General features: G+C 35.9%; 1 protein-coding gene across 4 annotated transcripts; it reads left to right on the top strand.

The window, feature by feature from the left end:
* The first annotated feature begins 425 nt into the window (after positions 1-425).
* Positions 426-13785, top strand: LOC136817754 (luciferin sulfotransferase-like). Of its 4 annotated transcripts, none has more exons than XM_067074072.1 (5): positions 426-591; positions 5295-5382; positions 11509-11653; positions 12369-12734; positions 13539-13785. In XM_067074072.1, the coding sequence occupies exons 1-5, from the start codon at positions 522-524 to the stop codon at positions 13704-13706; spliced, it is 837 nt and encodes a 278-aa protein (XP_066930173.1). In that variant the 5' UTR covers positions 426-521; the 3' UTR covers positions 13707-13785. The 4 variants fall into 4 exon arrangements, with proteins under 4 accessions (XP_066930173.1, XP_066930170.1, XP_066930172.1 ...); XM_067074069.1 differs by lacking the exon at positions 426-591 and adding an exon at positions 4469-4823; XM_067074071.1 differs by lacking the exons at positions 426-591; positions 5295-5382 and adding exons at positions 9814-9976; positions 10445-10532.
* The last annotated feature ends 69 nt before the right edge of the window (positions 13786-13854 follow it).

Raw genomic sequence — 13854 nt, 5'->3', positions numbered from 1 at the left:
AAATGCACTGAGAAGTAAGTATTAACGACAAACCAATAAAATTCACCATTAAAGATGCTAATTACTTATTTCTTGATCAACAAATAGTCATCAAATACGACAGAGATAGAACAACAGAAATTTAGATGTTATCTTTGGCTGCGTTTAGACCAACTGGCATTTGTAATTTGATTCGATTAAACTCCTCTCAAGTCTTAAATACAAAATTTCACACACAGTTCGCTTTGTAGGAGATCTTTTTTATGTTCGCATTTTGAGATATATATTTTTTCGATTAATAATGGCCCTTTCACTAAGGTAGGTTTGTCATAAACAACTTACGCGCATCTATTGTGTTTATATATGACTTTTTGTATCATGAATGACATGATATTAAAGGTTCCTTTAATGACCATCATTTCTTTCAGTTTAAATGTATTTAGTTATTTTTTTATTATGTTACTTTTTTTTGGTTTAGCGAGCAGTGGGAGCAAATTTTTTGTGTTATGTTGTTTGAGGGTTGTTGAACACAGCAGGATGTTATGGGTGTAAGTCTTAGACAGTACAGAGCATGCATTGGATGTTTCAATAACTTACGTTTGAAATACCATGGTAAGCTTAGTTATTCTTCTGGCTTATGTACCCTACAAAACCTACTTTTTATATTCATATTTCTTTGCCTTATTTTATCCGGTGACGTTGAAGTTAACCCTGGGCCGGAAAAGAAGACCACGCTAAGTATTTGCCACTGGAACCTGAATAGTGTTTGGGTTGAAGATTCTGTGGGAGATTTTATTAAGATCAAGCAACTTTCTGCATTTTTGACCATTTACAAATTTGACGTCGTTTGTTTGGGTGAAACTTTTTTGAATTCTGAGATTAAAGATGACGATCCTAGGATGGCTATTGATAATTATGAGATCAAAAGATGCGACCATCCCTCTAATAATAAGAGAGGTGGTGTTTGTATCTATTACCGAGATCATCTAGATCTCGATGTGAAACCACAACTCACTACATTGGACGAATGTCTTGTAGCTGAGATGAAAACCGATGGGAACCGGTTTTTTCTTTCTCTTCGTTATCGCTCCCCCAGTCAGACTTCTGATGAGTTTGAGGTTTTCTCTCGTAAATGGGAGGAGACAATTATAAACATTAATAATTTTTCTCCGACTGCTACAATTTTTCTTGGGGATTTTAATGTCAAGAATTCTGACTGGTGGGGCGGTGACGTCACTGATCCTGGTGGTAGAGATATTCAAAATCTAGCTACCCAGCATGGTCTGCGTCAATTAATTGATGGACCTACTCACCTCCTTCAAAATTCTTCTTCTTGCATCGATCTAATTTTCTCATCAGCAGATCATTTGGTCTTGGATTCTGGTATCCTTCCCTCTTTGCACCCTAAATGCCATCACCAGATAACCTTTTGCAAATTAAATTTTAAAATCCCTTTAGCTCCATCTTATGAACGTAAAATTTGGGACTTTTCCAGAGCAAACCCCATTCCTATTCGGAGGGTATTAGACATGGTAGACTGGGATGTATGTTTTGAGGGTCTTGATGTCGACGGGAAGGTTTCTCTTATGACTGAAACTATAATCAATATCATGTCAAATTTCGTGCCAAATAAGGTCATAACCATCAGGAACAAGGATGCAGTATGGATGACGGCTGGGATAAAGAGAGCCCTACTTGAAAAATCTAAAGTCTATAAGCGGTATGTCAAAAATGGGAGGAGGGTAGAAGATCTTGAAACCCTCCATGAACATCAGTCTAGGTGTAGAAGGGTAGTCAGAGATGCAAAAAATTCTTATTTTTCTCGTTTAGCAACTAATTTTAGTGATCCAAATCTGGGAACGAAAAAATACTGGTCCATTTTAAATCAATCTCTTCATAAGAGGAAGACGCCAAGGATTCCCCCTGTTCGAGACTCCAGCAATAATCTCATTGCTGATGTTCCAACAAAAACAAATATGTTTAACAAATTTTTTGCTAATCAGTGCTCTCTCATAGACACTGATAGTGTTTTGCCACAACAAAGCTTTGCTACAAATCTTGAAATAAACAATATTGCTCTTGATGAAGCAAAAATTTTAGCCCTTATACGCGCACTTACATCTAACAAAGCGCATGGTTGGGATGACATCTCCATACAGATGATTAAGATCTGTGATGAATCCTTGGTTAAACCTCTTATGAAAGTTTATCAATTTTCCCTAGATTCTTGTGTTTTTCCATCGAATTGGAAAAAAGCAAATGTTGTCCCTGTTTATAAAAACAAAGGGGACAAGAGTGTGTTAAAAAACTACAGGCCAGTATCTCTTCTACCTATTTTTGGTAAAATCTTTGAAAAATGCATCTTTGACTCTGTTTACACCTATTTTGAAAACAACAATCTCTTTACTAATTCCCAGTCTGGTTTCCGCAAGGGTGACTCTCGTGTGTCCCAGCTTTTGTCCATAACGCACGACATCCTGGTAGGTTTCGATTCAAATCCACCTCTAGATACTCGCGGAGTATTTCTTGATATTTCCAATCATCAATCAATCATATCCTTGATCATATTCGCTGTTCAAACGAATTGAACAGTGACATGCAGAAGGTTAGTGAGTGGGCTCATCAATGGAAAATGACCTTCAACCCTGATCCTTCTAAACAGGCTGTTGAAGTGTACTTCACTCGGAGGATAAATCTACCTGATCTTCCAGAACTTTATTTTAACAACGCAGCCATTGCTCGACAAGATCATCAAAAACATCTTGGTCTCATTCTTGATCATGAGCTGGCTTTTGACCGTCATCTTGATGAAAAAATTAAAAAAGCCAATCAAGGTATTGGTCTTATTCGTCGGCTTCGTGCATTCCTACCTAGGGATTCACTAGTCACGATATTTAAAACCCATATTAGACCACATTTAGATTATGGAGATGTCGTGTATGATCGTCCAGGTAATTCCACTTTTTCTGAAAAACTAGAATCAGTTCAATATGATGCTTGTCTTGCAATAACTGGATGTTTCAGAGGAACTTCCAGAGAAAAAATTTATCTTGAGTTAGGTCTTGAAAGCCTGTCGGACAGGCGACTAAGTCGAAGACTAATTTACTTTTATAAAATAATCAATGGCTTTGCACCTGCTTATCTCTCAAATGTTCTTCCTCCCCAAAGAGGGGAGGAGGAACGTAGGGCAGGGCGGAGGATACAACCACCATTTGAGGCACCATTTTGTAGGACTGAACGTTACCGTGCCTCATTTTTCCCCTTTTGCATCAATGAATGGAATAACCTGGGCGAAAATATACGAAATCTTCCTTCTATTTCATTATTCAAACAAGCGATTCTTAAATTTCTCAGACCTTGCGCTAACTCAGTTTTCAGGGCTAGTGACAACGATGGCGTGGTTCTACTTAACCGATTAAGGGTTGGTTTCAGTCATCTTCGGGACCACAAATTTAGACATAACTTTGCAGACACAATCGACCCATTCTGCAACTGTCGAAGTAATTCTGTTGAAACGACACAACATTTCCTGATGCATTGCTCTGATTACTCCAATAACAGACTTGTTATGTTCGACAGCCTTCTTCAACTTGACATAACCTTGTTTCCATTTAATCCCAAAACATTGTGTAGAATACTTCTTTATGGCGACCCCGATTTTAGCATTATCCAAAATCATGATATATTGAGTATAACGATAAAATTTATCTGTGATACAAGCCGTTTTGGGGGACGGTTATTTTAGTCTACTCCAACTGCTCTCCTAGCTTCTTTTAGTTTTTGTTTTTTTATTTCTGTTAGTATTTATCCTCTGTAGTTTGTTTTCTTTTTTCCATTTATTAGTTAATTTAATAGTTTATTGTTAGCTTAGTAGGGTTCCTACCTCCTGGCGGTATGATCTGGTGGTCCTTTTGCGGGAGGTTAGGAACCTTTAGTTTTGTACTATTTGTTCGTGTTACCTATATATAGATAAAAAAAAAAAAAAAAATTGTAATTTGGCATTTGCTCATGAGGGATTCGACTTTAATAGCTTTTCCATTGTATTTTCTGTCATGGCATTTAAGGAATCGTCTTTTTAGAGTCATTACTGAAAAGGTAATTCCCTCAAGTTCAACTTTGACAGATCAAACAATAAAAAACATGGAATTTCTCAAAAACTGCAGTCATTAAGACTGAAACTTTTTGCCGTAGGGCTAGGCAATGGCAAATCTTGCAAATTTTACAATCTATAGAAAGAACTGAATAAAAAACGTGCAAATACTTTAAAAAATCAAAATTGTCATTTTTTCTCTTTGTTTTGGTTCCTTTGATTTGAAATGCCAGAAAAGGGGATTCCTTTGCTCAAAATGGCATTTCAAATGCCAACGAAATGCCAACACGCTGGCATCATTAGGCATTTGACAAACCGAACAATTGCGCGGAACAATAGAATTCAAAAGAATACTGCAAGCAATTACAAATGCCAGGCTGGTCTAAACGCAGCCATTCCAGCCGCGGCTTTCTTATACTATGTTGGTATCGAGCACTTTTGTTTTTATCTGTTCACCCACACAATTGATATCAAATTGGATTATCATTTTAGATATCTAGCAATTTTTAGAACATTTGAACAACTTACAGGAAAGGCAGAATGGACGAGAGTAAAGACATACAAGAATATCATAGCGAGCCATTGGAGAGCAAATTCATGGCTCCTTTTGCAAACATACCTTACGTTTCTAATGTGCATTACGCTCGACCCTCCGATGTTTTTATACCAAAAGGTTATTTTAAAAACATTGAAAATATCAAAAATTTCGAGTTTTTTGAAGATGATACAGTTATATGTGGATTTCTTAAAACAGGTAGCGTTAGTATTAAACGTTTTTTTTTTTTTGTACATGTGTATATTTTGCATTGATATTTCCATTTTTTTATACCTTCTGGACGTGGGTTTCACCCCTTGACAATATAATCTTATACCTCATTTTTACAGTGTTTTTGTTCGTGAAGAGTCATTTTTCGCTAATTTCGATCATTCACACGAAAAATAAAAATCCGATATCTGGCGAAAATCTCAAGGGGAAATGAAAAAAATCGAAAAAAAAGATACTGACTGAGCGGTTTAGACCAAGAAAAACTTTGAAGTCTTATTTTGAGAAAATTTATCGGCTTAAGGTACTCTGAAGCTGTCGAGTTGTCGAGGTAGGAAATTATGTAAGTTCAGGTTCTCGTTTTGAAGTTCACACTAATTAGACAGTTGTCGATGAAAGACTTGAACCTGGAGACTCTCTATAGAAACATTAATGTAATGATGTTTTATCGATAATTTTTAGGTACGAATTGGTGCGAAAGGATTGTTTGGGCACTCCGTAATGATATCAAATTGAACATTCAACACGCACCCCCTGTATCAGTTTTCGGGTAAGTGAGTGTGTTGCATGTACCAGACGACCACGGTTTTTCCCTCGACACCGAGTAATCAAAAAGTCGCGTGTTGGGATAGAGAAAGGTTAGTGAATGTACCAAAGTATGTAGCCCAATCGGCGGTAAATTTTGTCTCTGGTGGGAAAAACACCCTACAATTTCCGCCCTACTGGAAACTTTTGCGTATTCTAACGTTTTTCAGAATTTAAAGATGGGGAGAAAATTGCAGTTTGCAGGCTTCCAGGCTTTATTCTCAGCTTTATTGGGACATTTTTGAGCTTTTAGATCCTAATATCCTCAGGTCCTAAGTCTAATGATTCGGAGTTGAAACTCTACTTTCCAACCGTACTTAAAAAAGCACTTAAAAATCACTTGCGGATTTCAAATTTGAGGGAATTCCCCTTTTGTGTCAAATATTACGGTGGGGATTGTGGGGGAGCAAGCAAACTAAAACATCTTTCAATATCACAGCATGGTTATGGGTATAGGAGATTCCGATAGTGACAACAACAAAGCTAACGATGAGATTTTTTCGTCCATGAAACGACCACGTGTTATCAAAATGAATCTTACATATGAATTATTACCAAGACAATTTCAACAAAAGCAACCTAAGGTATTTATAAATACTCTTTCTCACCTGAAAACATCAATAGAACCTGATAGAGCCATATTTTATAATAAGGCTAAAATAAGATGATGTTGGAAATTTTCATACTTAACAAAATATAGCAAACAAAATAGATCAATAGACGATATATTGGCCTCACATGAAAACTCAGATTTGGCCCCCGAAAATTCTCCACGATGCTTTGTGCGGAAAAATTTCACCATGAACTTTTTCCGCGCAAAGCATTGTAGGCAATTTTCGTCAAATCATTTCTACCTCCATGGTCAAATATGAGTTTTCACGTTAAGCCAATATATCGTCTATTGATCTATTTTGTTTGCTATATTTTGTCAGGTATGAAAATTTCCAACATTGCCTTATTTTAGCCTTATTTCATTTGGTTACGTAGAAACCATCAATCGATAGAATCTAAAAATTATATCGTCTATATTACTAGGCTAATCAAATTATATTCAATACCAAGGAATAAATTCACTCAATCAATTTAAGAATTTCCGTAGATAACGGGACTGTTTACATACAAGTCCGATTACAGAAACCCAATTATTTGCCCTCCTCCTCCCTCCTCCCTTCAATATTTCATTACAAATCATCGGAAAACATTTTTTTTATATCACAATAGATGATTTACATGGTTCGAAACCCAAGAGATGTTTGCCAATCCCTTCACAGTCACTTCTATACACTTCACGATGGCTTTCCCTGGATCTTTACAAGATGTTGTTAATCTCATGACCGACGATGCTGGATATTATTCTGGTCCGTTTTTTAAACATGTTTTGGGATACTGGAAACGACGCTCTTATGAAAATATACTCATCATCTTTTACGAAGAAATGAAAAAAGATTTATCAGGTCATATCAAGAAGATTGCTGATTTCTTAGACATTGAAATTTCAGATGAGGAAGTGTCAAATCTGGCCAAACATTTTTCCTTTGATTCGATGAAACAAAAAGCAGAGCAGATGATTCCCTTCCATGCAAAGCAGGTCAGTGTGGAACGATTTTTTAAAATCTTTGCTCAAATTTCAGATGGAAAAACCATTTAGAACAATCAAATCCTGATTTAGTCAGTATAATAAGGTGAAGCAGTGAGTAGATACCCACCCTCGTTTTCATGTAGAAGGTTACGTTTCGATACCTATACAGTGCAATAAGTGGTTTGACCAGTGAATACCCCTTAATCCTATTTATACCGACATCCGACATTTCTCCAGTTTCATATTACCAGTGTCATATTTTTCAGGAAGGTCATAGTGCAACAGTCGCAGCAGCTCACAAAGGAAAAACGATGTTTAACAAGGGACAAGCTGGATCGTGGAAGGCTCTGTTTACACCAGAGATGACAAAACAAATGGAAGAATGGGAATCAAAATGGTTGAGAGATTCTGATCTCAAATTGATTTATGAATAGTATTGGAGTATTGAAACATGTAAAATAAGAGTTAGATAGAATTTTGAAACGAGTAAAATGGATTTTCTTACATAAAAAGTATACGTGTGATAGAAATTCCATTTCCCATTTCTGATTCCGTTTAATCCAAACAATGAAAATCAAGTGCACAAACTCTTTTTGTTGAAATAATCTGATTAATTTGTATATTTCTAACAGAACAATATTTCAAGAATGAAAAAACAATAAAAGTTTACTCGATATATTTTGACAGAATTTTGCGGCGATTAAATATTTTGCGGATAAGGTCTTTCCAAATTTCCATTGGGACTTCCGTGAAATTTAATCTCAGCGAAATTTTATACCATTAAAGTATTGAGCTTCGCAGGTTTTTCAAAACAGGTTTTTCCTTTTTTAATAGCGTTTTTTGGACAAAAATGTCCTTCTTCTGCCAAATTAAATTATCCTGCCAAACTTAAATTCTCTATGAAAATTTTTTTTCGGGCATATCCGCCAATAAAATAAACTAGCCGCTACCCGGCGTTGCACGCCGGTTAAGCTGTAGCCGAACGCACTAAATAAAAGTGCGAAATCTCTACAACGTTTGACTCTAACCCTCCCTGGGTGTCTTATCTTTTAACCATATTTGGATCACCAGTGTACTGTCCCCCGTGACATATATTTTTTTATTTAAGTCAAAAGTTATCAGAAAGAGCATCGTTTACTGTACCAGTTTCGTTTGAAACGACTCTGCAGGTAGTTATTTTACTCGCTTCACTCGCGTTAAATATGCCGTCCAGTTGAAATGACAATTCTTCAGGAAAAAGTGGGAAAGTCGCAAAGAATCGAAAGAATAATTCAGCCCTTTGTTTTTATCAGATCGAAAAAAATTAGACGATTCTAAATTGTTTATTTTAAACAGTTGTTATAACTTTTCGAATTTAAAACATGTAAAATGACGTACACAGGGGGGGTTTCAGGGGTCTTAAATACCGTCATACCGACAAAAAATTTGGGTCAAATACCGTAATACCGTCGATAAAAGAAGCCTAATTACCTAAATACCGATACCGGTAGAAAATGAAATACCGTTATCCCGTCGTTTTGTTCTTGTAATACCGATTTATCGGGGGAAAAACGGCCCAATACCGTCGTACCGTAAAAGTGAACCCCCCCCCCTACGCACTTTTTAACAGTAACCACGACTTGAATGTTATTATAGGAAGAAAGAGGTGAACAAATATTTTCTTATGTTTTATATCGCCCTTTGAATGTTGTTATTGTCCCAAATTTTTTTTTGCTTTTTATGTTTTGATTTACATTTGAAATGTTCTTTTTTATGAAATGAAATCGTTTTGTTTTGAAAAGAATCCGAATGTCATTAAATAAATACGATCGTCAAATACATTCGAAAACATTTAAAACAAAAGAAGAGAGAAAAAGGCAAGCCTGGGCAGAAATAAAAATTACTTAATGTAGACGGGCCTTAAATTTTAAAACAAAGGCTGAATAAAGTCTAAACCAGGCTCTATCCAATCTGTCAATCACAGGGAGTAAGGACCATTGAGTTTCAAGCCGAAGGCTAGAGGTCAATCTCCTTGGTAGGATTTGAAGCCAACAAATCCTACCAAAGTTGCGCGGCCTTGAGCGACCCGCCTGGTTTTCACACAAATGACAGATTGAAACTAAAATTTACCGCTTAATTTTGAAAAATATATCACTCGAAAACAAAGGAATTGCTAGATTCAATCCGTCATCAAAAATACGGCGCATATTTTAAGGCTTCAATTTTTCTTGCCTGAGAACGGTTAGAGATTGACCTCTAGCCCTTCGGGCTTGAAACTCAATGGTAAGGACCTTTCTTGCAATTCTATTTTATAATACTGCGCATGCGTAATTTTCAACCGGTAGTGGATAAATGGCTAGAACCAACTCAAATAATTCGGGAGAGGTGGACTCACTTTTTCGGTCGGGGTTGTGGAGGGCCAAATTAATTTTTTTGATTAAACTGGAATGTGACGTTCTTTAGTGACGTTCTTTAGTGACGTATTTGTCGCTTATTGGGTCACTACCAGTTAGGGTCAAGGTTAGACTCGAGAGTCACAACTGAGTGCCCTGGACCCATTTAGAGTCACTTTAGGGTCAATTGGACCCACTGACAAAATTGACAGACTTCGTTTTTGTAAGATTTTAGATTGCTGCGAATCTTCCCCTCACATAACTAGCTAACTTTATTTCATTTGGTTACGTAGAAACCATTGATCGATAGAATCTAAAAATTTCACAATCAATCGAAAAAAATGACGATATTAAAATGAATTAATTTGATAGATAAAATAATAGATAGTTATTAAAGATCTAACATAATCGGATTATCATTTATTATATGTCTTGCAATTTTTTGAATATTTTAACAACTTACAGGAAAGGCAGAATGGACGAGGGTAAAGACATACAAGAATATCATAGCGAGCCATTGGAGAGCAAATTCATGACTCCCTTTGCCAACATACCTTACGTTTCTAATGTACATTACGCTCGGCCTTCAGATGTTTTTATACCGAAAGGTTATTTTCAAAACATTGCAGAAATTAAAAATTTCGAATTTTTTGAAGATGATACAGTTATATGTGGATTTCTTAAAACAGGTAGCGTTAGTATTGAACTTTTTTTTTTGTTTGTACATGTGTATATTGAGCATCGATATTTCGATTTTTCTATACCCTTCTGGACGTGTGTTTCACCTCTTGACAATATAATCTTCTACCCCATTTGTACAGTGTTATTGTTTGTGGAGAGTCATTTTTCCTGAGCGATTTAGACCAAGAAAAACTTTGAAGTCTTATTTTGAGAAAATTTATTCGCTTAAGGTACTCTGAAGCTCTCGAGCTGTCAAGCTGTAGAGGTAGGAAATTTTATACTTTCAGGTTTTGGTACTTAAGTTCAGACTAGTTAGACAGTTTTGGATGAAAGACTTGAATCTAGAGACTCTCTATAGAAACGTTAATGTAATGATGTTTTATCGATGATTTTAGGTACGAATTGGTGCGAACGGATTGTTTGGGCACTCCGTAATGATATCAAGTTGAACATTCAACACGCACCCCCTGTATCAGTTTTTGGGTAAGTGAATGTATTACCTGTACCTGACGACCACGGCTTTTTCCTCGACACCGTTCAAAACAGAGTGATAAAAAATCGCGTGTTGGGATAGAACGCGGGCATTTTTTTCCGCTTTATCCCACTAAAACGGTCCCAATCTTTTTCTCGCAGAAATAGACAAAAGATGATACGTCATGCGTCAAAAAAGGATTGGGATGAGATAAAACTGACAAAAAATGATCGCGCGACTACGGTCAAAAAGGTGTATCAGCGACGTATCGATACGCCATTGTCTCCAGTGGGAAAAACGTCCTTCAATTTCCACCCTACTGGAAAATTTTGCGTATTTTAACGTTTTTCAGAAATTAAATATCGGGAGAAAATTGTAGTTTCAGTACTTCCACTTTGTTTCATTGGATTTTTTGATTTGTGAGGGGTTAAATGGCTTCCAGGCTTTATTTAAAACTTAGAGTTAAAACTCTACTTTCCAACCGTACTTTAAAGCACTTAAAAATAAATTACGGTTTTCAAATTTGAGGGAATTCTCCTTTTGAGCTAAATATTACGGCGGGGATTGTGGGGGAGCAAGAAAACTAAAACAACGGTCCCCCTGTTTTGTTATCCCCATCTAAGATGAACAAAATATTTGAAACAGAAAATAGTAATAGAAGACAAAGGAGATGTTTTAAATAGTTGCCACTCTCTCATTCGTGTTCAAGAAGTCAAGAATATTTGCTTCAAATAAGAGAAATATTTGAATTAGAGAGAACTTTCCACCAGAGGGAACCAATGGTTTAGTTCTGATTACAGATAAATTCGAATTAAAAAGGTTTGAATTAAAAAAATATGACAATAGGAAAATATTAGATAGAGAGTTGCCCTGGTTTGGGAAAATTTCGTAATCCAAACAAAACTTTTCAGATGTTTAAAAGTTACTCAAACATCAAGCACTGTCTCGACTGTCTTACCAAAGAATTATCATCTTTCAATATCACAGCATTGTTATGGGTATAGGAGATTTCGATACTGACAACAACAAAGCTAACGATGAGATTTTTTCGTCGATGAAGCGACCACGTGTTATCAAAATGCATCTTTCATATGAATTATTACCAAGACAATTTCAACAAAAGCAACCTAAGGTATTTGTACTCTTTTTCACCTGCAAACATCAATAGAATCTGATAAAGCAATTTCAAAATAAGGCTAAAATAGGGCGATGTTGAAAACTTTCATACGTGGTTTGGTAATACATAGCAAACAAAATAGATAAATTACAAGGCTAGTCAAATTATACTCACTACCTGAGTACACGTTTATCGTTTCATAGTACTCTACGAAAAATCAATTAAAAAATTTTCTGTAGATAACGGGACTGTTTACATACAAGTCAGATTACAGAAACCCAAAAATTCGACGTAAATTAACGAAAGCATTTTTCCATAGTGACCGTAGTACAGTGGTAGAGCATCCGGCTACGGTTCGCAAGGTTGTGGGTTCAACCCCCAGCTGGGTCATACCAAAGATTCTCAAAGTGGTACTTGATGCCTCTTTGCTTGATGCTCAGCAATAGACGATATCTGATTTAGATAAATGCAATGCATTCTGGTTTCTAGGGACTCTCAAAGGAATTATAATAGATCAATTATAATAGATTATAATTCCTTTGAGAGTCCCTAGAAACCAGAATGCATTGCATTTATCTAAATCCGATATCGTCTATTAAGAGAACGATCCAGGGAGAAAGAGTGGCACCCTCCTCTACCTTCAGGGAGTTAGTTATCGAAATAGGAGCCTTCTGGACGCCTCCGACTGCAGTCGACTTACTTACTTTTTTCTTTCTTTATATCACAATAGATGATTTACATGCTTCGAAACCCAAGAGATGTTTGCCAATCACTTCACAGTCACTTCTATACACTCCAAGATGGCTTTTCTGGATCTTTACAAGATGTTGTTAATCTCATGACCGATGATGCTGGATTCTATTCTGGTCCGTTTTTTAAACATGTTTTGGGATACTGGAAACGACGCTCTTATGAAAATATACTCATCATTTTTTACGAAGAAATGAAAAAAGATTTATCCGGTCATATTAAGAAGATTGCTGATTTCTTAGACATTGAAATTTCAGATGAAGAAGTTTCAAATCTGGCCAAACATTTTTCCTTTGATTCGATGAAACGAAAAGCAGAGCAAATGATTCCCTTCCATGCAAAGCAGGTCAGTGTGAAACGATTTTTTCAAAATCTTTGCTGAAGATGAGTAAAATTAATAAAAAAATGATGCCGTCATAATTAACAAATAACGTCGAAATTTTTTACATTGAATTTTGAGATTTAGTAAAATTACCAAAAGTTTTTGAAAATTTAAAGTAATTGGCTTTATGGATTTCAATGAATTCCACGATTTTGTGATTATTCAGGATGTTAGCTGGATTTTATGACCAATGTTGCAATAAAGTCATAAATGGGTTTTTTGACTCAAAATTTTGTAGACTTATGCATTAAAAGATTTTGTTAAAGTCAGAAAGTTTTGCGTGCTTTGAAAAATGTAAAAGAGTGCAGGGATGGTTTAAATTACATCCTGGTAAAAATAAAGTTTAATCCATAGATTTCTAAAGCCCGAAAGGGCTAGATGTCGCGCTTTGGCTGGAAAGTGTACCGTATCTCGGTAGAAAATTCTACCTATGTCACGTGACATTACAATAGAATTTCAGCCCTTGACAAATCAGAAGCTTTGCGGATTTTTGAGAATAGCAGCTATATTTCTTGCGCAATTTCCTTTTTTTCGCCTGTGATTGGCTTAAAGCACGACATCTAGCCCTTCGGGCTTTATAAATTATTGGTTTAATCCAGGTGAAGGAGGAGAAATAACTCGTATACAAAAAAGAAGGAGACCTCTGTGGTATTGTATCAACCTTTGTCAGCTTCGCCCTTGTACTATAGCACTTTGTAATAATTAACCTGCCACACTTTGTAATAAAAATCAACACATTTTGTTTTTACAAATTGAACAATTTTCCAGGATGGACATAGTGCAACAGTCGAAGCAGCTCACAAGGGAAAGACAATGTTTAACAAGGGAAAAGCTGGATCGTGGAAGGCTCTGTTTACACCAGACATGACCAAACAAATGGAAGAATGGGAATCGAAATGGTTGAAAGATTATGATCTTAAATTCATTTATGAATAAATAGTATTGTAATAATAGAATTTAATAGAATAGAATAGAATTTTGAAACGAGTAAAATGAAACATACGTTGTATTAGAATTTCAATTTTCCATTTCTGTGTCCGTGTAATCCAAACGAGGAAAATCAAGTACACAAACTCTTTTTGTT

Source organism: Clytia hemisphaerica, unplaced genomic scaffold (assembly GCF_902728285.1).
Source record: "Clytia hemisphaerica strain Z4C2 unplaced genomic scaffold, Clytia hemisphaerica genome assembly, whole genome shotgun sequence".
In the NCBI taxonomy this organism is placed as follows: domain Eukaryota; kingdom Metazoa; phylum Cnidaria; class Hydrozoa; order Leptothecata; family Clytiidae; genus Clytia; species Clytia hemisphaerica.
Note: the sequence above shows the minus strand (reverse complement) of the source record. Positions and strands in the feature narration are given on the sequence as shown.

What these genes read in the sequence shown, in the direction of transcription:
- LOC136817754 (XM_067074069.1), top strand. Translation starts at nt 4,610, where the DNA reads ATGGACGAGAGTAAAGACATACAAGAATATCATAGCGAGCCATTGGAG. An exon ending in ATGTGGATTTCTTAAAACAG is followed by an intron (nt 4,824 to 5,294) that starts GTAGCGTTAGTA and finishes GATAATTTTTAG; the next exon opens with GTACGAATTGGTGCGAAAGG. An exon ending in TTCAACAAAAGCAACCTAAG is followed by an intron (nt 11,654 to 12,368) that starts GTATTTGTACTC and finishes ATATCACAATAG; the next exon opens with ATGATTTACATGCTTCGAAA.